General features: G+C 40.9%; 1 protein-coding gene across 1 annotated transcript; it reads left to right on the top strand.

Annotated features, from left to right (window-relative positions):
- The first annotated feature begins 15,366 nt into the window (after positions 1–15,366).
- On the top strand, positions 15,367–19,472 carry LOC149185035 (uncharacterized). Its single transcript, XM_089415530.1, has 4 exons — positions 15,367–16,127; positions 16,506–17,880; positions 18,268–18,798; positions 19,104–19,472. Exons 1-4 carry the CDS (start codon positions 15,367–15,369, stop codon positions 19,470–19,472), a joined length of 3,036 nt encoding a protein of 1,011 aa, XP_089271656.1.
- Positions 19,473–25,179: the final 5,707 nt, after the last annotated feature.

Here is a 25,179-nt window from a genome sequence, read left to right as displayed (position 1 = left end):
CCTCCATCCCTAGGTCTCAAAACTCGGCAGCTGATCTCCTAGCCAATGTATCTTCCAAGCTCCTACCTTCTGAAGACTACAGCCTAGATAGATTTTCTGTAGAATTGCTTTTTAGGCCCTCAATTCCTGACAATGTCACTAATTGGAGAGTATTCAACCATGATGAGGATATTTTACAATTTCTAACTTCTGAAAAGTCCTATGACGATCAAATTATTGAGGAAAATGACCATGACCTACAAATGAAAGAAATGCCTCAGGAAAATTCAATCCCTAAGCCAGTGGTAAAGCTCGAGGATCTTTATGATATCAAAGACAGGTTTAAACATGTAACTAATGCAAAGCTCCAAAGTTCTACCCTTAGGTTTGAAATGATAAATCTTGGCACCGAGCAAACTCCTCAAAACATTAACTTAGGACTAGGACTTTCCTTGGAAGAGAAGGAGGCATTCATTAGACTGTTAAGGAAAAATAAACAGGTTTTTGCTTGGAAATACGATGATTTGAAGACATATGATACATCCATTATCCAGCATACCATTCCAATGCTTCCCGATCAGAAACCGATTCAGCAGAAGTTAAGAAAAATACATCCAAGTTTAGAGAGTCAAATAAAGACTGAACTTAACAAACTCTTGAAAGCCAAGATTATTTTTCCAGTCCGACACTCAAACTGGGTCTCCAATATGGTGCCAGTCAAAAAGAAAAATGGCGACATTCGGATTTGTATTAATTTCAGAAATTTGAACAAAGCAAGCTTGAAAGATAATTTCCCATTACCTACTATGGAGCAAATACTTCAATCAGTAGCAAGCTCTGAATTGATTTCCTTTCTAGATGGTTTCTCAGGATATAACCAAGTCCTGGTTCATCCTGATGACCAGCTTAAAACCACATTCAGAACAAAATGGGGAACATATGCATATCAGAAAATGCCTTTCGGACTTATAAATGCAGGAGCGACATTCCAAAGAGCTATGGATATAGCTTTTAAAGGGTTGATTAATATAACAGTAGTCGTCTATCTAGACGATATTACTGTATTCTCTAAGGAGAGGTATAATCATTTGCATGATCTAAATCAAATTTTTCAACGTTGCAAAAGATATGGTATTTCTCTTAACCCTAAAAAGACTTTCTTTGCTCTTGATCAAGGGAAGCTCTTGGGTTTTATTGTGTCCAAAGATGGCATTTATATTGATCCTGATCGGATCAAAGAAATCTTTGAAAACCCTTTCCCACACAATAAAAAATCGATGCAGTCATTTTTAGGCCAGATCAATTTTGTTAAAAGATTTGTTCCAGATTTTTCTCAAATTATTTTGCCACTTCAAACAATGATTAAGAAAAATTCAGTCTTTAAGTGGGGATCAGCAAAAAAAGAAGCTTTTGATCTAATCAAGCAATCAATAATCAATGCCCCAGCCTTAACTACTCCAAATTTTTCTAATCATTTTACATTGTATACCATCGCATCCAACTTGTCTTATGCTGCAGTACTCCTTCCTTCATCGGATAGCAGCTAGAGAACAAATTCTCCCATACACAGATGTAGTGCGGTGGGCAATTGAAGAAATCCCAATTCTAGATAGAACCTTCAGCACCAGATAAGGGAGGATTTTCGGGTCGTTCAAAGCTGATGATTTGAGGCAAATGTATCATTTGCCTGAGCCAGAGAAGATATACAATAAGGCTTCCTGGAAAAATTCACAAACGAGAACGAAGTTGAATCCGAACCCATCCGGGATTGGAGACAAAATCCGGCAAAGCACAAACATGAGTCTTCCGGTAAGTACTCAGTTGATTCCCTAGCTTCTCCTTATTGCTACGCAGGAATAATGATGTGTAGATTGTGGGGATTGCATGACTCTTCTAATTTCACTATAGAAATGGTCCCTTTAATGGAAGCTGCATGCAACAGTATAATAATGGATTGGGCCACTATTCTCTCGGACAAACTAGCCAAAGTTGTTCTTGAGTTTAGGAATAAGACTCGCATCTCTGAAAGGATAATCCCCCCATTCTATTACAGTGCATATATTTTAGATACATTGTGTTTCAATTCTGAATTTCCCGTGCTCGGCTGGAGGTGGACGCCACAAGACCCTACGGCTATCCACATATACCATCAGAAATTATGGAAGTCCTCTTACAAGCACCATCTGTACCAAGTCTGCAATGGCTTTATGGTGCCTATTTATTATTCTATTTTTGATAAACCCATTCCCAAGATTTCCTACCAGGCTGGGATTGATTTAACAGTGGTAGGGAGATGGTTTGGAGAGGAGAAATTCACTTCTATAAGAGTTTTCGGTAGCCAAGCCGAACCTCATGTTCTCCCTTTATACATACCAGATAAACTGTTGGCAAGAGAAATCTCTTACCAGATTATGGCTGAGAGTGTTACACAGACTCTCAAGAAAAATAAGAAGCAGGGCTGGCCCTCTTTTCCCTTGAGATGTGGTGTCTATACTCTGCATGATCTCAAACATGCAGAAAAGGAAGCCACGAAGATTAAATCATTAACTCTGGCGACTCTCCCAAATAGGCCATTTGATTCAAACAAAGTTGCCTATACTGCACTAGAACAGGCCAAATTGACAAAATTTGATCATAAAGAAGATATGTTTGACGACCTGTTCTCTTCAGCTGAGACAATAAATCATGTTAAAGCATTCGCCAAAGTGAAATATAATGATGAAGGGTTGACTGAATTTAATAAACTTAGAGAACAGAGGTTGCAAACTCTGCCTCTAGATTTACTAGCGACATCATCAAGCGAGCCTGATCGGCAACAATCAAAGGAACCTCCAGTTATAACGAAAGAACAAGAGAAGCCACAGGAGGAAAATCTCAAGAAAGAACAGGAGGAAAAGCAGAAAAGAGAGAAAGAGGAAAAGCAGAAGAAAGAACAGGAGGAAAAACAGAGAAGAGAAAAAGAGGAAAAGCAGAAGAGAGAGCAAGAGGAAAGGCAGAAGAGAGAGCAGGAAAAAGTGCAGAAGGAGACCCAAGCTGAAAAGGAAAAACAAACCACCATTGATGTCAATATAGATACTCACATTGACCCTAAATTGCTCCAGGAATGGAAGCAATTTGATTCCATCATCAGTGGTTTGGAATGTTCGAAGGACACAGACACTTCTAAGGTAACGGACACACAGGATATCACTTCACCACAGGTTCTAAGTGGAACCAGTGGCCCACCCATTTCTAAAGAGGTAGAGGTAATACCAAAGGACCCCTCCGACCAAATCATTTTGCAGGTAGAAGATATTCCTCCCCTGGATGTCTTCTACAGCCCAAGGCATAAAGCGGTGGTTAAACGACAAAGGAAAAGAAGAAGGACTGATCAACCTTCCCTTTTCCCAGAGCAAATTGTTACAGGCAATGTAGTTTGGAAGGAAGAATTTGACCCCTCCGATGACCTGACAAAATTGTCACAGTATGCGGGAGCTTATTCAGCAACGGCAATAGATAAGGCATCGGAGGTAAGCCTTTTACTGAAAACCAAAGATCAAGAGATTTTCTCATTACAGGCGCAGTTAGCTGAAACGAAGCAGAAAGCAGAGCAGGCAGAGCAGCAATTGTTGACTCAACAACAATTAAATAGTCAACTAACTCAACAATTGCAGGCAGAGAAGCAAAGGATTGACCAAAGCACGATCCAGAAGCAGAAAGAATTATCAGAGGCATTGGCACAATTAAAGGCAGTAAATGAGCAAATGATGAAAACAAAAGATGAGCAAATTGCTCAATTATCATCACAGCTCGAGAAAACAAAGGGCGTTCCACAAGTGGCTGAATTTAGAGCAGAAGCATTACAAATAAATACTGCATTAATATCCCAAATTAAGCTTCTGTGTCAACAAATAGCCTAGGCAGAGCCACTATGTGAATTAACGGCATCTATAAGTACGCAAGTAGACAAGGCCAGGACTGAATTGGATCAAGCTGAAGAAACGATAGCTGCATTTCTCGACTGGCAAGATTCTGACCAAGGACAAGCGGCCAATTTACCCAGGATCTTAGAATCACACAAAGATATACTCTTCACTGAATGGCAGTCCCAGTTAATGAAAGCAGAGAGGGCGGTTTCAAGATGTAAATCAACTTCTAGCAATTTAGTTGAATTGGTCAATAACACTCTCTACTTATCAAACATGATTTCCCAATGTACACTAGGAAAGTTGACAACAATGAAAACGTTGGAGCAATCATGTTATCCAGATCTAGAAGAAAAGGGGAGGTTAATCGCTGGGATTAACAGTTTAACCTGGGACACATATTGGTTCTTCCTGGTAAAGCCGCACACACAGAGAGCCGCCCTCAAGTGCCTAACAGATGCAATCGGGTATATTATTCCTGATATTCAGGATGCCACCTATGCCGCCCAGCTCAGCTCGCGCCTCAACAAACCACCTGAAGTAGAGCCAATGCTTGCGATAAGTCAGCTCAGATTTAAAGGCAAGCAGCCTACTTGATGAATCATGCCGCCGACTGCCAGATCGCTGAAGAAAAATAGGATCAAGATTTATTGATACCAGTTTAGTAGGATTTCAGTTTCATAGATAGTTATCATAATTAGGTATTTATAGACCCTTTCATTGTTTTGGAAAGGGTCGTAAAGTTTTGTACTTGACTTAAAGACTGAAGTCACACTATTGTGCTTCAGCCATATTCTTTTATAAAACTGGACCAGTTATTCTAAATTCAACATGGTAGCTTTTTTGCAAATGTGCACTATTGTCTTTGTTTGAAAGCATCTCTACGTTGAAGGAAGAATTACAGATAGCGATTGATATTGGGAGTATTTTATCAGCTCATATGGTATTATTATCTATGTCTGATTCCATTCTTTTCATATGAATTGTTATCCGATTTCCTTTGCTATTATCAGATATATGTATGCGTTTTAACAGCAGTTCTGTATTCTTTCCACTATTGGATGTTTATGGTATGCTTTTCTTTTAATCATATATGTGTCGATGATATAAATGATGAGTGTAGTATTATTGTTTTAATCGCTTTGCTTAACTACTTAAGTAAAGTAATCATTGAATGAATTAATGTCTATGCCTGTCAGATGGAGTCATCTATATGCCTGTTTGAAAACATAGATCATCAAGCGCTACACTTAGAGAAATATAGCCATTCCCGGGATTAGTAGTAGTTATTTTATTATCTCAATAGATTAAGTTATTCGCCTATCATTAGATTAGTTAAACAATCATCCATTCATCCTGTTTATCCATTACTGGGAAACTGGTCCCATTATCCCCAGTCGGAGCCACCATTCCAAACGGAAAAGGAGCTGTACTAAGGTCCGGACCGGGTGGTTATACCCCAATTTTGTTGCAACGATTTTCGGGGCATCAACATTTTTGGCGCTAGAAGGAGGGCCCCAACTGTGAATGGCAAACAAACCCAAATCTGCAGGCCATTCTAAGAGTAATTCTCCCTCCATATCTCCTCATTCTTCCCAATTGTATGTTGGTTCTCCAGTATCCAAACGAGAAGAAGAGGAATCAACTACCACTGCTCAAACCCATCATACTCCAGAACAATTAAGTCTTGAATCACCTGAAGTCCACTCTCTTATCCACAAACTTCAGAGCTTCTCGATTTCACCACAGAAGTCTGAGGTATCACAAAGCAGTGCGACTTCGCAGTTCAATTTACCTCACTCTCTCACCAGACTTCAGAGCGAAAAGCTCGGTATTGAACCCACTGAGTTCCCTTTACCAAAAAGGAAAAAGGCAAAGAAATATACTGAAGGATCTGACAGTGAAGAGCTTTCATCCACATCCTCCATTGCATCTTCCCCTCTGCAAAGTCAACCATCCACTCCCCCATTACATATTGTTGTTCATCAGGGATTAGGAGCTTCAACATCCCAACCTGCTCACTCCTCAACATTATTTCCTTCCCATACATCTAGAATTCCAACAGTAGTATCAACCACTGCTGCTATTACAATGGCAGATCCATGGACCAGGCCTGGTGCAGTCAACATGCCTGCACCATTGCATCCATTACCAGAAGCTCCTGAAAAATGGCTACCTAAGTTTAACCCAGATGATGGGACCTAGGCTGAGGAACACATTAATAATTTCATGTTGGCAGTCAACTTGAAAGGAGTAACAGAACAAGATGTTGTTGTTAGACTTTTTCCATATACCTTGCAAGGATCAGCAGGATCCTGGTATTTTTCTTTACCTTCTGGTTCAATTACCAGTTGGAACACTTGCCAAGAGCAGTTTCTTACCAAATATGGAGATGATAGGTCTTTGGCTACCCTAATAAACGATCTCTCCAATATGAGAATAGAGCATAGGGAACCAATTAAGGAATTTAATGCCCGCTTCAATAAACTCCTGAATAAAATCCCTACAGCCTCCAAACCAAGTGAACAAATTCGAAGCGAATGGTATATCACCGCCCTACCTGCCAATATAGCCATTTTTGTAGACAGGGCTGGGAAACCTACCTTAGCTGAAAACATGAGAGAAGCACTTGCTGTGGAAAAGCGCATTAATGCTCTAGAGAAGAAGGCTGCTCTGGAAGACAGAAAAGCCAAAAAAGTCTCTTTCAAAGATGACTCAAGAAAGAAAACCCCAAAAGACCCATATGACATGGAAGGTTTGCAAAAGGTCCTAAAAACGTTATCAAATGAAATGGTTGAAATAAAAAAACAGGTAGCCGAATCCTCCACCAAAAGACCCTTTAGGACTTATAAGAGAAATGAATCAAAGCCACCAAATGTCATATCTAATGCAGATTCAGAGCAAGAACAAGAAGAGGAAGAAGAAACAATCTCACCAACTGATGATGAAGAAGAAGTAGTAGAATGTCATGGAATGTGGGATTTTATACTCCCCAACTCCGATACCGATAATGAAGAAGAAGCGTTCCCGGTCACTACTAGGAGCAAAAGTACTTCTGAACCTGTCCAGGTAACGTCAAAGAAAAGGAGTGCAGGTGCTGCTACAACCAAAGAAAAAATACCTGCAAAGAAATCACCTGCAGCAGTTCCCCAAAACCACCCTTCAACTTCTAATACTCCTTCAACATCTAAAACATTAGTGGTATCTGATTCAATGGAGTACAACATTGTTGATGACATGAAGAAAACTAAAGCAAACATTACTATGTTTGAACTTAGTAAATTAAAGCATCAGCAGAAATTTCTTCTCAAAGAATTGAATGTTGTTCCCTCTGCACCTCTTCCCAGTGCTAAAGTTGCTAATGATTCAGGCCAACCTCCTCCTGGTATGGTTGAAGCCAACGATTCAGTTCTGATTGGAGATAGATCAAATTCTCATACTCCACCCTTCCTTCTGACCTATGAGATCTATAACAGAAACCTGCACAACTGTATGATTGACTCTGGGGCATCCTCTAACATAATGCCAGCTTCAGTTTGTTCTAAACTGAACATTGAACCCCAGAAGTCTGCCATTCATATTGTACAGTTGGACAGGACCAAAGTACAGGTTTTAGGAGAAATTAATTCTGTAACTATTAGGTTATCTGCTGATCCCAGAATAGTACAGAGGATTGATATTCTAATAGCCGATATACCTGAATTTTACGGTTTAATTTTGAGTAGGGATTGGTCTGAAAAATTGCATGGGTATATTTCCATTGATTGGTCACATATGTGGCTTCCCTACAAGGGTAAGCCAAATCAAATAAGGATCGATCGGGAAAAACATATGACCCATACAGTTACAGAATTCGAACAAGAAAACCAGCCGGTAGCATTCAACAACAACATTTTGGGGAATTATTCATCAGAGTCATTCTTTGGCAACTTCGTTGCCCAACCATCTCCGTTCTCAGTAAACCATTCTACATCTCAGATCGAAAATTTTTCACAAACAGATCGATCAAGATGTTTCAATGATGCTGAGAAAACTGTAAATACAATTGTTAATACTTCTTTATTTTGGTCATTATATTTCGATGGGTCCAAATCTAGTGAGGGCTCAGGAGCAGGATGTATTTTGGTTAGTCCACAAGGGGAAAAGACAATGCTGTCCTGTAGGCTAGAATTTGAATGCACTAACAATACAGCTGAATATGAAGCCTTAGTCCAGGGACTATATAAAGCAATCGGCCTTAAAGTGCAATATCTAAAAGTATTCAGCGATTCTGAAATTATTGTTAAACAGGTGAGGAATGCAATCCATTGTCTTTCAAATCACCTCAAGCATTATCAATCGCTAGTACAAGAACTTACCTCGCACTTTTCCGCATTCAACATTTCCTCCATCCCTAGGTCTCAAAACTCGGCAGCCGATCTCCTAGCCAATGTAGCTTCCAAGCTCCTACCTTCTGAAGACTACAACCCAGATAGATTTTCTGTAGAATTGCTTTTTAGGCCCTCAATTCCTGACAATGTCACTAATTGGAGAGTATTCAACCATGATGAGGATATTTTACAATTTCTAACTTCTGAAAAGTCCTATGACGATCAAATTATTGAGGAAAATGACCATGACCTACAAATGAAAGAAATGCCTCAGGAAAATTCAATCCCTACGCCAGTGGTAAAGCTCGAGGATCTTTATGATATCAAAGACAGGTTTAAACCTGTAACTAATGCAAAGCTCCAAAGTTCTACCCTTAGGTTTGAAATGATAAATCTTGGCACCAAGCAAACTCCTCAAAACATTAACTTAGGACTAGGACTTTCCTTGGAAGAGAAGGAGGCATTCATTAGACTGTTAAGGAAAAATAAACAGGTTTTTGCTTGGAAATACGATGATTTGAAGACATATGATACATCCATTATCCAGCATACCATTCCAATGCTTCCCGATCAGAAACCGATTCAGCAGAAGTTAAGAAAAATACATCCAAGTTTAGAGAGTCAAATAAAGACTGAACTTAACAAACTCTTGAAAGCCAAGATTATTTTTCCAGTCTAACACTCAAACTGGGTCTCCAATATGGTGCCAGTCAGAAAGAAAAATGGCGACATTCGGATTTGTATTGATTTCAGAAATTTGAACAAAGCAAGCTTGAAAGATAATTTCCCATTACCTACTATGGAGCAAATACTTCAATCAATAGCAGGCTCTGAATTGATGTCCTTTCTAGATGGTTTCTCAGGATATAACCAAGTCCTGGTTCATCCTGATGACCAACTTAAAACCACATTCAGAACAAAATGGGGAACATATGCATATCAGAAAATGCCTTTCGGACTTATAAATGCAGGAGCGACATTCCAAAGAGCTATGGATATAGCTTTTAAAGGGTTGATTAATAGAACAGTAGTCGTCTATCTAGACGATATTACTGTATTCTCTAAGGAGAGGTATAATCATTTGCATGATCTAAATCAAATTTTTCAACGTTGCAAAAGATATGGTATTTCTCTTAACCCTAAAAAGTCTTTCTTTGCTCTTGATCAAGGGAAGCTCTTGGGTTTTATTGTGTCCAAAGATGGCATTTATATTGATCCTGATCGGATCAAAGAAATCTCTGAAATCCCTTTCCCACACAATAAAAAATCGATGCAGTCATTTTTAGGCCAGATCAATTTTGTTAAAAGATTTGTTCCAGATTTTTCTCAAATTATTTTGCCACTTCAAACAATGATTAAGAAAAATTCAGTCTTTAAGTGGGGATCAGCAGAAAAAGAAGCTTTTGATCTAATCAAGCAATCAATAATCAATGCCCCAGCCTTAAATACTCCAAATTTTTCTAATCATTTTACATTGTATACCATCGCATCCAACTTGTCTTATGCTGCAGTACTCACGCAACTAAATGATCACAATCTGGAAGCACCCATTTCATTTTTTAGCTCAAATCTTCAGGGTGCTGAATTGAATTACTCCGAGGTAGAAAAACAAGCCTTTGTTGTATTTAAAGCGGTCAAACATTATAGACCCTTCCTTTTGAAAACCCACACAAAAGTCATAGTTCCTTTCCCTGCAGTTAGGCAACTATTAATCCAAAAAGAACTGGGTGAAAAAAGGGCAAACTGGGTCACAGCGCTTCAAGAATATGACTTAGAAATTAGGCCAGCAAAGATTGTTAGGGGCCAAGGTTTTTGCAGGTTATTGGCAGGAGCATCCAACATCCCAGAATCAGGTGATACAGATCAAACTGAAGAAATCAATCAGATAAGTATTACTGATTCTGAGTCACAATATGCAGATTTAATCTTTTATTTGAAAAATGGATATGCACCTCCTAACCTGTCTTACAAAAACAAAAGGGCCATAAGGTTAAAAGCGAAAAATTTCACAATTATTGATGATGTGCTTTTTAGGCAGAATTATGATTCAATCTTATTAAGATGCCTTGAGAAACCTGAAGCACAAAAGGTTTTGCAGGAGTTACATGATGGACCAGCAGGAGGACATTTTGGAGCTGACACAACAGCTCACAAAATTATTCATGCTGGATACTATTGGCCAACTCTGTTTAGAGATGCCCACGAGTATGTAAGGAAATGCCGCAATTGTCAAACTTCTAGTGGAAGACAACGAAAACCAGCTTTCCCTCTGCAACCGGTCAACATTGAACAACCATTTGAGCAATGGGGATTGGACATCATTGGGGAGATTACTCCACCTTCTTCCAAACAGCATAAGTATATCCTTACTGCTACCGATTATTTTACTAAGTGGGTTGAGGCAATTCCTTTGAAGACAGCAAATTCTGAAGCAATCATTGAATTCATAGACCAATTCATCATTACCAGGTTTGGTGTCCCAAATGCTCTTGTTTTTTATAATGCATCCTATTTCTCAGGCAATGTTATGTTTGATTTCGCTATTAAAAGAGGATTTAAATTAAAATATTCTGCTAATTACTATCCCCAGGGTAATGGTTTAGCAGAGTCTACTAATAAAAATCTGATCAAAATCATTAAGCGAACTATCGAACAGAATCATAAAAACTGGCACAAATCCTTAATGTTTGCATTATGGGCTGATAGGATAACACAGAAAGCTTCTATAGGATCTTCTCCGTTCAATCTTGTGTATGGAAAAGAAGCAGTACTACCCACAAATCTTGTTCTTCCTTCTTTAGCCCTAGTACAGTTCATTGAGGAGACTCCTTCTTCTTCTATTCAGCTTAGACATGATCAAATTCTAAAACTAGAAGAAGAAAGAGAAAAAGCCAGGGTTACTCATGCCAAACATCAGCAAATCATCAAAGCAGCTTTTGATTCAGTCTCATCCGGTTCAAAACAATTCCAAGTTGGTGATTTAGTTCTGAAATGGGACAAAGCCCATGAGGATAAGGGAAAACACACCAAGTTCCAAAAGATGTGGCTTGGACCATTTCAGATCTGTGAGAAGATAGGCCATTCAACCTTCATATTGCAAGATTTATCAGGTTTGAGAGATTCTCTCCCTGTTAATGGCCTTATCTTGAAGAAATTCTTTAATTGAGGAGGTAACCCCTTCTCCTTTCAGTTTGATAGAGTTTTGTAGTTTGTAGGATTTGTAGAAAATAATGTTGTAAGGTATCTTCCATTGACCTTTGCTGTGATTAAGAACTTGATCCACAGACGTAGTGTGATATTTGCTTTTAAAATAATAGAAGTCTTAACCAAAAGGGATAATTTCTAGGAAACTAGATATCATTGTATTCTGAAACCACACTTCAAGTTTTGCGAACCCCTCTCAAAGTTTACAAGTATTATAAATCATTTTCGGTTTTCAAATTGGTCATTAAAGGTTATCAATATCAAGATAGAATCTGATCCAACTTCAGTATCTTCGACTCTTACCCTGTCATCCATCTACTCTTAAGGAGAAAATTGTCCATCTCATTCACCAAAGTTTATGGTTACTCAGAATGTAATTCTAAAATATCTGATATTAAAGATAAGAGGTCTTATTACAAGCCTGCTTACCATGATCATAGGGACATAGTTTAACCGACATTACCAATACTGCATACCATAACAGGGTAATGGCTTAAAATTATAAGACAAGGGGTCTCATCATGAGCCAGCTTGTTCGGTTAGATTACTACCAGTGAATGGCATTGTCAATAGCTGGCCACCAAACCAGGACAATGGCTTTTTATCTTATCAATAACAGAAAAAAGAAATGAAATACAAAATATGAAAACATGTTTTGAATTCATTCTGTTAATCACACTCTTAATTGGATGGAACAATGGACAATAGCATGGTTAAAAGGTATCCCTCTCGAAACTATAAACGTTTGCTGGCAGCAGAGGCTCTACCTATGACAGAAGAGTTCACTATAAAAGCTGATTTGGAAAGGTTTTCTGTTTTATCATTATAAACCAATAGAGGCCTATTTAAAACTTAGAATGTATCTATTTTCTTAAAAAGAGAGGAAATTAGCAAAAATAGATTCATTTTACTTGGAATGCATATATACCTAGTTATATTAGAATTTTCCCCTTTGATTAGAACTCTATTTTGAAAAAGTTTAAGTATTTCTATGCTTTTCAGAGATAACTGGTTCTTCCAGCGAATCGCCAATTGTTGTGCTCTACAACAACCCCCCATTTCATATCATTTTTATTTACAAAATTATCATATGAAATGGGTCCCTTTAGAAGTTAATTGGTATCAATATTGTATTGTTCAAAAAGGTCCAATAACCAAATGAAAACATTATATAAAAACCTTTTGAAAAACCCATTTTGATCAAATAAAACAATCTTTTATCATTGCGATAAAGCGATCGCAAGATCGCATATCGCAATGACATAGAGAACACAAATAAGTGACATATTGGTTTCCGCCGATGCGATATCGCTATCGGCTATCGGCGATACTCTATACGCAGTCTTAAAGCGCCCCAAGCCTTTCACCCCGATGCGATGCGATATCGCAATCGGCAATCGGCAATATCCTATGCACATTGTTAAGGCGCCCAGGTGATGCAGCCCGATGCGATGCGATATCGCAATCGGAAAATCGGCGATATGCTGTCCATGTCATATATAATCCCTATTCTCCCGACGCGATGCGATATCGGCTATCGGCGATCGGGGATTTTAAATGGTGTCAATACAAGAGGTTAAAGCTCTCCCCGATGGCCGATTGCGATAAAGCGCAGTTTTCAAAAAGCCGATTAAATGGAGGGATATTATGATCAAATCATATTTAAAGCTTAATCTGTTAAGCAATGATGTACCTGCGCCCAACCGCCAAAACATCCATAGCACGCTTAAACGGGTCATTCGGCCGAATAATGATATAATGGGCATTTAAGGATTGGCAGGTTTTAAACGGCCATTTAATGTAATTCTAAGAGCTTCCCATGGATTGTATCCGCGGCCATTTTTAGAGTTAATCTCTCAGCACGCTTTGATTAATATATCTTTCCCGGGGAAAGCAGTTCAAAACTCACTAAAAAACGCGCGCGCACTCTGCTCTGTTCTGCGGAGTTGAACTTAGGTCTGCAGCCGCCAACGCTTGGACGCTGCCATGAGCGGGCCTGGGGGTGGGGAGTCCGCTCCCACCCCTCCATCATCCACTGAAGAAGCTTTCCGAAGGCTTTTATCGCAGAAGGGGAAGAAACTTCAGACTGCTGATGTGCCGAAATTCATAAAAAAGATTGAAGAAATTCCTGAGATAGCACTCCCAGAGGATCAGCCGATTAAAATCGCTCTTGCTCTGTCTGATAGAGGCCTGGTAGGGCAGTTTATGGGCCGCTGGCCTTCCACTAAAACTACGGACGACTGGATTCAGCGAAACTGGAGACCTCAGCTAAAAAACAACGTGATTTGTTATGCTGTGGGACGAGGTTATTTCATTTTTGAATTTACCACCAAAGAAGATCGTGATCTGGTGTTCAGAAACGGGCCGTATTTTATGGGAAACCAGGGTTTGTATCTTAACAAATGGAGCCCTGACTTCGACCCTTCTGTCGATGTCCCTAAGGAGGCGCCGGTCTGGGTTCGTCTACCTAATCTCCCGATACACTGCTGGAGCTATCAATCTCTGCAGAAGATTGGTAATGGGCTGGGTCGTTTCATTGACAAAGTTGATCATAAGGGCCAATACACATGCGCTAGAATCTGCGTGGAAGTCGATCTGGAAGCCGGTCTGCCAGAAGCGGTCAAACTTACAGTTGGAGAATGGCAGCATTACCAGAAGCTGGACTACGAGCAGTTGCCGTTCAAATGCCGAACCTGTCATGAGCATGGCCATTTCCAGCGAAACTGCCCAAAAGCTCCAACAGGGAACACGGTTGAAGAAGAAGGATGGAAAGAAATCAAAAATGGAAAGGCTGTTCCAAAGCCTCCGAGGCAGAAAACCTCCGGGCCAAAGGGGAAGTCTCAAATTAATTCAAAAGCCGCTGTTGTTTCTAAAGATGGCTCCTCCTCAGGAGAAAAGGCGGTTGTCATGGAGATCCAAGAGGAAACAGAAAAAATGGTGAAGCAAGCGAAAGAAAAGGAAGTCGAATCACCTGTTCCACCAGTTGATGATTGTCAGAGGGGAAATGAAGGCAATGAAGAGCACATCAGTCTAGCCTCAGACTCTGAGGGAGATTCAGAAGAGATAGATTCAGAAACTGATAACTCGCTAGTCACTCCTATCAAAACGACAAGGGGGTGGAAATCCAAGAAGAAACAGAGAGAGGAAAAAACCTACATAGATGTCCTCCAAGGATCCCAAAAAACCCTCAAAGGAATGATGAATACCAGATCAGGGCGCAAGAGTAACAGGGCTCCAATAGGAGCCTCAACCCCCCAAATCAGTAAATAATGAAATACGTCTCCTGGAACTGCAGAGGATTAGGTAGCAGGTCGAAAGAGGAAGCATTGAAAGATATAGTGAGAATATACTCGCCTGACATCCTCCTCGTCCAGGAGACAAAGATGGAGGATATCCCTCTCCTCCAATCTAGTAAAGCTTTTTGGCAAAAAGGTCATGGAAGAGCGGTTAGTGCAAGAGGCGCTTCTGGTGGAATAGCCACCTTTTGGAACAGCGCCATATATGATTTTATTCAAGAAAAAAGTAGCCCCCACTGGCTTCTCACTCAGCTTCTTCACAAAGATTCTGGTCAACAAGTAAGTATGTTTAATGTTTATGGCCCTGTTTTGCCAGGCGAAAAAAAATGTTGGAATTCGCTTCATTCTTTCCTTTCAGAGCAAAATCTTGGAAATATCATTATTGCAGGTGACCTGAATGTCACCCTTGCTCTTGATGAGAAAAAGGGAGGCTCCATTGTCAGGGACCCTGCCAGAGAATGGGTTGAAGATATAATGTTGGGCTGGGATTTGGAGGATATTAAACCATCTTCAAGTAAATACACCTGGTCCAATAGAAGATTAGGCCCCAATCACATTGCTGCACATTTGGATAGATTCCTTGTCCATTCTTCTTTCCTGACATGCGGTCTAATGGCCACTTCTAAAATTCTTCCAAATCTCACTTCAGATCATAAGCACATCCTACTCGAGCTTTCCCGAGATGGTAATTTCGGCCCCATTCCTTTTTGTTTCAGCCCTCTGTGGATTCAGCAAGAAGGATTCCAAGAGGTGGTTTCGGAATCCTGGAATAGACCTGTCCAAGGCTCTCCTTTCTTTGTATGGGAAGAGAAAATTAGGGGCCTAAAAAGAAACCTTAAAGAGTGGGCTAAAACATTGAAAACCCCTACAGCCAAAAGAAAAGAAACTCTAAACAGTCTTGCTGCTCACCAATTAAATATGGAGAATAGTCCTGTATCTCAAAGTCTTCTCCAAAAAGAAGTCGAGCTTCAAAAAGAGGTTCACAGATCCAGCAGGGAGGAGGAAGAATTTTGGCGTCAGAAGTCTAGGAACCTATGGTTGCAGTCTGGAGATAGAAACACCAGCTTCTTTCATAAGCAAGCCGAAGCCCGTAAGAATTTCAAATCAGTCTCTGAGATCCAATTCCAAAACACTGTGATTAAGGACTTTGAGGGCATTAAGAGAGCTGCTTTCTCCTACTTCCAAGATCTTTATTCGGCTCCTGAAGAACCAGCCATTGATCCTCATGCCTATCCGATTGAATTAATCCCCAAGTGCGTTCATGATTCGGATAATGCCATGTTGACAACTCCGATCAACATGGACGAGCTTAAGAAAGTTCTGGACAACATGGAACCTGATAAAGCCCCAGGTCCAGATGGGTTCTCTGTCAGGTTTCTTTTGACTTGCTGGTCAACAATAAAAAAAGATTTATTGAGAATGGTCAGAAAGTCCCAGAACTGTGCTAAGCTGGGCGGTGGCATCAATTCGGCCTTTCTCGCCTTGATCCCAAAAGAAAAAGGAGCCTCAGACATCAGCAGATTTAGGCCCATATCCCTGTGCAATTCCAGTTATAAGCTGGTCTCCAAAATTATTGCCAACAGGCTTAAAAACATATTGCCAGACATCATCCCTGAAAATCAAGGCGGATTCATAAAAGGAAGAAAGATATTGGACAACATTGTGCTGGTGCAAGAAGCAGTTCACTCTAGCTGCCAAAGAAAAGAGAAAGGTATGGTGATTAAGCTCGATCTGGCTAACGCTTTTGATAGGGTGAGACATGATTTTTTGTTCACCGTGATGAAGAAGTTAGGCTTTTCAACAGACTTCATAAACTGGGTGAAAGCCTGTATTGCCTCTCCATGGATCGCGCCGCTGGTCAATGGCCGATCTACTGACTTCTTCCAAGCCTCTAGGGGCCTTAGACAAGGTTGTCCCTTGTCTCCACTTCTCTATGTTGTTCAGGCCTCGGTGCTTAGTTTCCAACTCGAACACAATCAGCAGATTCAAATCCTGCCTGGCCTCAGAACTACTCACAAGGTGAAAGACATTAACCATGCCCAGTTCGCCGATGACACCTTGTTGCTCGGAGGAGCCAGCATAATTTCTGCCAGATCCTTCAAGAAGGAGCTGGACATTTACAGGTTGATCTCGGGCAGCAAAATCAACTATCGTAAATGCTCTATCTATGGCTGGAATTGCTCGATCAAGGAGCTGTCAGATATTGCAAGGCTTTTAGAAATGGATGGAATTCGAAATTGGGAGTCATTTAAATACCTCGGGATCCCAATATTCAAAACTAAACCTAAAGTTGCTCATTGGCTGCCTCTGCTCGATAAGATAAAGATTAGAATCCAAGCTTGGGGTGCCTCTTGGCTGAATAATGCAGGGAAAGTCATCCTTATGAAATCGGTCCTTATAAGTATGCCCCTATATCAAAACTCTGTTCTCTTGGCCCCCAAAACCTTTCTCAGCAAAATGGACAGTCTGTTGAGAAGATTCCTGTGGGAAGGCGGGAATAACAATGACAGAAGGATTCATTTAGTGAATTGGGAAACTCTCAAGAGACCACTTCTGGAAGGAGGCCTCCATCTGCGTAACTTGGCTGCTCAAAATCTAGCTTTGGGTTCCAAGATCCTTTGGAATTTAGTCTCTGGAAACTCTAGCTGGAGTAAAAGAGTCATTTGGAAGAAATACTTCCAAGGGCAACGCTTGAGATGTTTGGATAAGCCTCCAAGATCTTCAAAAGGCTCTCCGATCTTCAATCTCTGCAGTTCTGCTAGGGAGCAATTCATCCAATATCTTTATTGGATCCCTGGTAATGGGAGAAAAATCAAAATCTGGGAAGACTCGATATTGGGTGATCAACCATTGAACCAAGTGGAAGGTCTTGCAAATATCAAAGGCTGGCTTCAGTCCTGCAATCTGCATACTCTGTGGGATATTTCGAACTGGAAGGAAGCTCCTGATAGAACCTGGGATTGTTGGAATCTGGGGGAGGTCCCCATTATGCTGCAGGGGGAAGCTTCTTTGCTATTAGATCTGCTTCAAGGCAAATCTCCATCAAAGGCCACTTCTAAGGACAAAAGAGGCTGGGGCTCACTCTCCGGCTCTTACACTGCTGCCGAAGGTTATAAAAGAATTATGGTTGTCCCTTATGCTCCTCCTAATCCAGCTCAATGGAAATTTATATGGGATTTCCCCTCTCTCCCCAAAATTGACTTCTTCTGTTGGACTGTTGCACACCAAAGCATTCTCACCAGAGATAATTTGCGTAGACGAGGGATGGAAGGGCCTTCCAGATGTTCCCTTTGCTTGTCCAACGAAGAAACTGTCAATCATCTGCTGCTGCTATGTCCCTTTGCTCAAGTAGTCTGGAGGGGAGTTCTGATGTTAGGTCCTGCTAACCTTGATCTCCCAGATAGCATTCCCTCTCTGCTTCGAAATTGGGCCAGTTTATCTCCCTTCTGCCTTAAAAAAAAAAGCCTTCTTAAAACAAGCTGGATGTGGATCCCTAAATTCATCTGCTGGAAGCTGTGGTTGGAAAGGAATAATAGAATTTTCCGAGGAGAAAGCAGCACTTCTATAAGAGTTATCTCTAAAATCAAAGCTTTACTGGGCGAGGCTTTGGAAGCCAATACTTCCCCAAGGAATGAAACGAGCCTGGTCAAAGAGGAGGAGCAATGGCTAAAAGGTCTGGTTCCAAATTTGAAGGAAAGGTCCATCCCCCCTGCATTTGCCCATGCCAACTGGGAGATTAGGCTGGAGGAACTGGAGTTTATTAAGTGGAGATCGGCTCTGGATGATCACAGTTTATTCTTCGACGGGGCCTCTAAAGGAAACCCTGGGATTGCTGGCAGTGGTGGGGTTCTTCTGCGTCCTGGAGGTGCTCTGGATTTGCGGTTTCATTGGGGTCTGGGAATTGAAACCAACAATAGAGCGGAGGCTCTAGCATTGTGGCAGGGGCTGAAGCTGGCGATTAACAGGAATATCCTATCTCTCTCTGTCTTTGGAGATTCTAGACTCATCATCCAATCGTTGATCCATCCCTCGACCTCCCATCAGGTCCATTTAGCCTCTATTATCAAAAAAATCCGGCTATTATTGCCCAAATTCAGAAAGATCTCCTTCTTCCACATCTTAAGAAATCTTAATTCTCAAGCCGATATGGAGGCCAACCTAGGCTCCCTCTGCAATCGGAGATCTTTGGTGGTCAACTCGATTGAGTCCACCTGCTCCATCCCTTAATGGTTCTGCTGGCCAGATTTCCTTTTCTAACTGTTCTTTGGGCTTTCTCTGTTCTCCTCAATACCCTGATCTACGGGATTTCAACCCTCTGTATATTCAATCTGCTTAAATGGTGGTCTCAGGCCTGCGTTCATTCTATGTTGTCTTCCTATCTTCGGCCCTGTTTCCAGTCGATGAACTGCTTCTCAAAAGCCCACAATGGTCCTTCAAGATGGCACCGCAGATCCAGTTTTGACCTTTCCTATGTTCTCAAATCTGAAGGTTGTTTCAGCATTTCCAGAGCTTTTCTCCTCCGAAAGGTTGCATTCTCTGTGAGAAGTAAAATTGGGCCTTGCGTTGGAGCTCTTTCGCTACAGCAGCCACCAAAGCAGTCGTGGATAGCCAGTTTCTTCTTCCATTCAACCGCAAGTAGCACTTATGTATTGCACGATCAAGAATTGCCTGGGAAGTCCTCTGGCCCCCGCGCGTTGTTCCATATTGGTCTACAGTAAATCATCCAGCTCTGAGGGTTTTCTTGTCAAAGCAGACGCAATGTTCAACCTCTGACTCGGTTCACCTTGCTGACCGGTAGTTTTCTGATAGAGGGGCGAACAATCCATATCTAAACAGCTACCCTGAGAATCATTCTCTGACTTGCTGTATTGTATGAGCCTGCGGCAGCTTGTTTGCCGCCCAAAATAAAAATAACCGTTATAGTCAAAAAAAAATATATATCTTTCCCATATTGGATTTTCATTGTCATCTCTCTGTGTTACGTTTATTTTCGCCTCTGTGCAGAATTCATCCAAAGGAGAAAGCTTAAGCAAAATGGGGAAGAAATCCAAGAAGACCACAGGCGCTTCCGCGGCGCCAGCTGCAGGACAAGTTGTCGCTGACAAAAAGAAAGGATTGATTTCGGATACCACATGTTCTGGTCTCGGCAGAACTACTTGGAAGAGTACCTACAACTTGATCGAAATCGAAGAACCTAAAGTGAAAACAGTAGAAGCTACTGCAGACTCTACTCGGAAATCTGAGGGTACTCTTAAGGACTTAGCTGACTCCTTCCTTCATCGGATAGCAGCTAGAGAACAAATTCTCCCATACACAGATGTAGTGCGGTGGGCAATTGAAGAAATCCCAATTCTAGATAGAACCTTCAGCACCAGATAAGGGAGGATTTTCGGGTCGTTCAAAGCTGATGATTTGAGGCAAATGTATCATTTGCCTGAGCCAGAGAAGATATACAATAAGGCTTCCTGGAAAAATTCACAAACGAGAACGAAGTTGAATCCGAACCCATCCGGGATTGGAGACAAAATCCGGCAAAGCACAAACATGAGTCTTCCGGTAAGTACTCAGTTGATTCCCTAGCTTCTCCTTATTGCTACGCAGGAATAATGATGTGTAGATTGTGGGGATTGCATGACTCTTCTAATTTCACTATAGAAATGGTCCCTTTAATGGAAGCTGCATTCAACAGTATAATAATGGATTGGGCCACTATTCTCTCGGACAAACTAGCCAAAGCTGTTCTTGAGTTTAGGAATAAGACTCGCATCTCTGAAAGGATAATCCCCCTATTCTATTACAGTGCATATATTTTAGATACATTGTGTTTCAATTCTGAATTTCCCGTGCTCGGCTGGAGGTGGACGCCACAAGACCCTACGGCTATCCACATATACCATCAGAAATTATGGAAGTCCTCTTACAAGCACCATCTGTACCAAGTCTGCAATGGCTTTATGGTGCCTATTTATTATTCTATTTTTGATAAACCCATTCCCAAGATTTCCTACCAGGCTGGGATTGATTTAACAGTGGTAGGGAGATGGTTTGGAGAGGAGAAATTCACTTATATAAGAGTTTTCGGTAGCCAAGCCGAACCTCATGTTCTCCCTTTATACATACCAGATAAACTGTTGGCAAGAGAAATCTCTTACCAGATTATGGCTGAGAGTGTTACACAGACTCTCAAGAAAAATAAGAAGCAGGGCTGGCCCTCTTTTCCCTTGAGATGTGGTGTCTATACTCTGCATGATCTCAAACATGCAGAAAAGGAAGCCACGAAGATTAAATCATTAACTCTGGCGACTCTCCCAAATAGGCCATTTGATCCAAACAAAGTTGCCTATACTGCACTAGAACAGGCCAAATTGACAAAATTTGATCATAAAGAAGATATGTTTGACGACCTGTTCTCTTCAGCTGAGACAATAAATCATGTTAAAGCATTCGCCAAAGTGAAATATAATGATGAAGGGTTGACTGAATTTAATAAACTTAGAGAACAGAGGTTGCAAACTCTGCCTCTAGATTTACTAGCGACATCATCAAGCGAGCCTGATCGGCAACAATCAAAGGAACCTCCGGTTATAACGAAAGAACAAGAGAAGCCACAGGAGGAAAATCTCAAGAAAGAACAGGAGGAAAAGCAGAAGAAAGAACAGGAGGAAAAACAGAGAAGAGAAAAAGAGGAAAAGCAGAAGAGAGAGCAGGAGGAAAGGCAGAAGAGAGAGCAGGAAAAAGTGCAGAAGGAGACCCAAGCTGAAAAGGAAAAACAAACCACCATTGATGTCAATATAGATACTCACATTGACCCTAAATTGCTCCAGGAATGGAAGCAATTTGATTCCATCATCAGTGGTTTGGAATGTTCGAAGGACACAGACACTTCTAAGGTAACGGACACACAGGATATCACTTCACCACAGGTTCTAAGTGGAACCAGCGGCCCACCCATTTCTAAAGAGGTAGAGGTAATACCAAAGGACCCCTCCGACCAAATCATTTTGCAGGTAGAAGATATTCCTCCCCTGGATGTCTTCTACAGCCCAAGGCATAAAGCGGTGGTTAAACGACAAAGGAAAAGAAGAAGGACTGATCAACCTTCCCTTTTCCCAGAGCAAATTGTTACAGGCAATGTAGTTTGGAAGGAAGAATTTGACCCCTCCGATGACCTGACAAAATTGTCACAGTATGCGAGAGCTTATTCAGCAACGACAATAGATAAGGCATCGGAGGTAAGCCTTTTACTGAAAACCAAAGATCAAGAGATTTTCTCATTACAGGCGCAGTTAGCTGAAACGAAGCAGAAAGCAGAGCAGGCAGAGCAGCAATTGTTGACTCAACAACAATTAAACAGTCAACTAACTCAACAATTGCAGGCAGAGAAGCAAAGGATTGACCAAAGCGCGATCCAGAAGCAGAAAGAATTATCAGAGGCATTGGCACAATTAAAGGCAGTAAATGAGCAAATGATGAAAACAAAAGATGAGCAAATTGCTCAATTATCATCACAGCTCGAGAAAACAAAGGGCGTTCCACAAGTGGCTGAATTTAGAGCAGAAGCATTACAAATAAATACTGCATTAATATCCCAAATTAAGCTTCTGTGTCAACAAATAGCCCAGGCAGAGCCACTATGTGAATTAACGGCATCTATAAGTACGCAAGTAGACAAGGCCAGGACTGAATTGGATCAAGCTGAAGAAACGATAGCTGCATTTCTCGACTGGCAAGATTCTGACCAAGGACAAGCGGCCAATTTACCCAGGATCTTAGAATCACACAAAGATATACTCTTCACTGAATGGCAGTCCCAGTTAATGAAAGCAGAGAGGGCGGTTTCAAGATGTAAATCAACTTCTAGCAATTTAGTTGAATTGGTCAATAACACTCTCTACTTATCAAACATGATTTCCCAATGTACACTAGGAAAGTTGACAACAATGAAAACGTTGGAGCAATCATGTTATCCAGATCTAGAAGAAAAGGGGAGATTAATCGCTGGGATTAACAGTTTAACCTGGGACACATATTGGTTCTTCCTGGTAAAGCCGCACACACAGAGAGCCGCCCTCAAGTGCCTAACAGATGCAATCGGGTATATTATTCCTGATATTCAGGATGCCACCTATGCCGCCCAGCTCAGCTCGCGCCTCAACAAACCACCTGAAGTAGAGCCAATGCTTGCGATAAGTCAGCTCAGATTTAAAGGCAAGCAGCCTACTTGATGAATCATGCCGCCGACTGCCAGATCGCTGAAGAAAAATAGGATCAAGATTTATTGATACCAGTTTAGTAGGATTTCAGTTTCATAGATAGTTATCATAATTAGGTATTTATAGACCCTTTCATTGTTTTGGAAAGGGTCGTAAAGTTTTGTACTTGACTTAAAGACTGAAGTCACACTATTGTGCTTCAGCCATATTCTTTTATAAAACTGGACCAGTTATTCTAAATTCAACATGGTAGCTTTTCTGCAAATGTGCACTATTGTCTTTGTTTGAAAGCATCTCTACGTTGAAGGAAGAATTACAGATAGCGATTGATATTGGGAGTATTTTATCAGCTCATATGGTATTATTATCTATGTCTGATTCCATTCTTTTCATATGAATTGTTATCCGATTTCCTTTGCTATTATCAGATATATGTATGCGTTTTAACAGCAGTTCTGTATTCTTTCCACTATTGGATGTTTATGGTATGCTTTTCTTTTAATCATATATGTGTCGATGATATAAATGATGAGTGTAGTATTATTGTTTTAATCGCTTTGCTTAACTACTTAAGTAAAGTAATCATTGAATGAATTAATGTCTATGCCTGTCAGATGGAGTCATCTATATGCCTGTTTGAAAACATAGATCATCAAGCGCTACACTTAGAGAAATATAGCCATTCTCGGGATTAGTAGTAGTTATTTTATTATCTCAATAGATTAAGTTATTCGCCTATCATTAGATTAGTTAAACAATCATCCATTCATCCTGTTTATCCATTACTGGGAAACTGGTCCCATTATCCCCAGTCGGAGCCACCATTCCAAACGGAAAAGGAGCTGTACTAAGGTCCGGACCGGGTGGTTATCCCCCAATGTTGTTGCAACGATTTTCGGGGCATCAACATTTTTGGCGCTAGAAGGAGGGCCCCAACTGTGAATGGCAAACAAACCCAAATCTGCAGGCCATTCTAAGAGTAATTCTCCCTCCATATCTCCTCATTCTTCCCAATTGTATGTTGGTTCTCCAGTATCCAAACGAGAAGAAGAGGAATCAACTACCACTGCTCAAACCCATCATACTCCAGAACAATTAAGTCTTGAATCACCTGAAGTCCACTCTCTTATCCACAAACTTCAGAGCTTCTCGATTTCACCACAGAAGTCTGAGGTATCACAAAGCAGTGCGACTTTGCAGTTCAATTTACCTCACTCTCTCACCAGACTTCAGAGCGAAAAGCTCGGTATTGAACCCACTGAGTTCCCTTTACCAAAAAGGAAAAAGGCAAAGAAATATACTGAAGGATCTGACAGTGAAGAGCTTTCATCCACATCCTCCATTGCATCTTCCCCTCTGCAAAGTCAACCATCCACTCCCCCATTACATATTGTTGTTCATCAGGGATTAGGAGCTTCAACATCCCAACCTGCTCACTCCTCAACATTATTTCCTTCCCATACATCTAGAATTCCAACAGTAGTATCAACCACTGCTGCTATTACAATGGCAGATCCATGGACCAGGCCTGGTGCAGTCAACATGCCTGCACCATTGCATCCATTACCAGAAGCTCCTGAAAAATGGCTACCTAAGTTTAACCCAGATGATGGGACCTAGGCTGAGGAACACATTAATAATTTCATGTTGGAAGTCAACTTGAAAGGAGTAACAGAACAAGATGTTGTTGTTAGACTTTTTCCATATACCTTGCAAGGATCAGCAGGATCCTGGTATTTTTCTTTACCTTCTGGTTCAATTACCAGTTGGAACACTTTCCAAGAGCAGTTTCTTACCAAATATGGAGATGATAGGTCTTGGGCTACCCTAATAAACGATCTCTCCAATATGAGAATAGAGCATAGGGAACCAATTAAGGAATTTAATGCCCGCTTCAATAAACTCCTGAATAAAATCCCTACAGCCTCCAAACCAAGTGAACAAATTCGAAGCGAATGGTATATCACCACCCTACCTGCCAATATAGCCATTTTTGTAGACAGGGTTGGGAAACCTACCTTAGCTGAAAACATGAGAGAAGCACTTGCTGTGGAAAAGCGCATTAATGCTCTAGAGAAGAAGGCTGCTCTGGAAGACAGAAAAGCCAAAAAAGTCTCTTTCAAAGATGACTCAAGAAAGAAAACCCCAAAAGACCCATATGACATGGAAGGTTTGCAAAAGGTCCTAAAAACGTTATCAAATGAAATGGTTG

This window comes from Pinus tabuliformis, chromosome 3_2 (assembly GCF_031772625.1).
Source record: "Pinus tabuliformis cultivar Carrire ecotype Pingquan chromosome 3_2, CPIR1, whole genome shotgun sequence".
Lineage (NCBI taxonomy): Eukaryota > Viridiplantae > Streptophyta > Pinopsida > Pinales > Pinaceae > Pinus > Pinus tabuliformis.
The sequence above is the reverse complement of the archived record's forward strand: the minus strand, read 5'-3'. Positions and strand labels throughout refer to the sequence as shown.

What these genes read in the sequence shown, in the direction of transcription:
- LOC149185035 (XM_089415530.1), top strand. Translation starts at nt 15,367, where the DNA reads ATGGCCACTTCTAAAATTCTTCCAAATCTCACTTCAGATCATAAGCAC. An exon ending in CCAGATGGGTTCTCTGTCAG is followed by an intron (nt 16,128 to 16,505) that starts GTTTCTTTTGAC and finishes CGCTTTTGATAG; the next exon opens with GGTGAGACATGATTTTTTGT. An exon ending in ATCCCTCGACCTCCCATCAG is followed by an intron (nt 18,799 to 19,103) that starts GTCCATTTAGCC and finishes TGGTGGTCTCAG; the next exon opens with GCCTGCGTTCATTCTATGTT.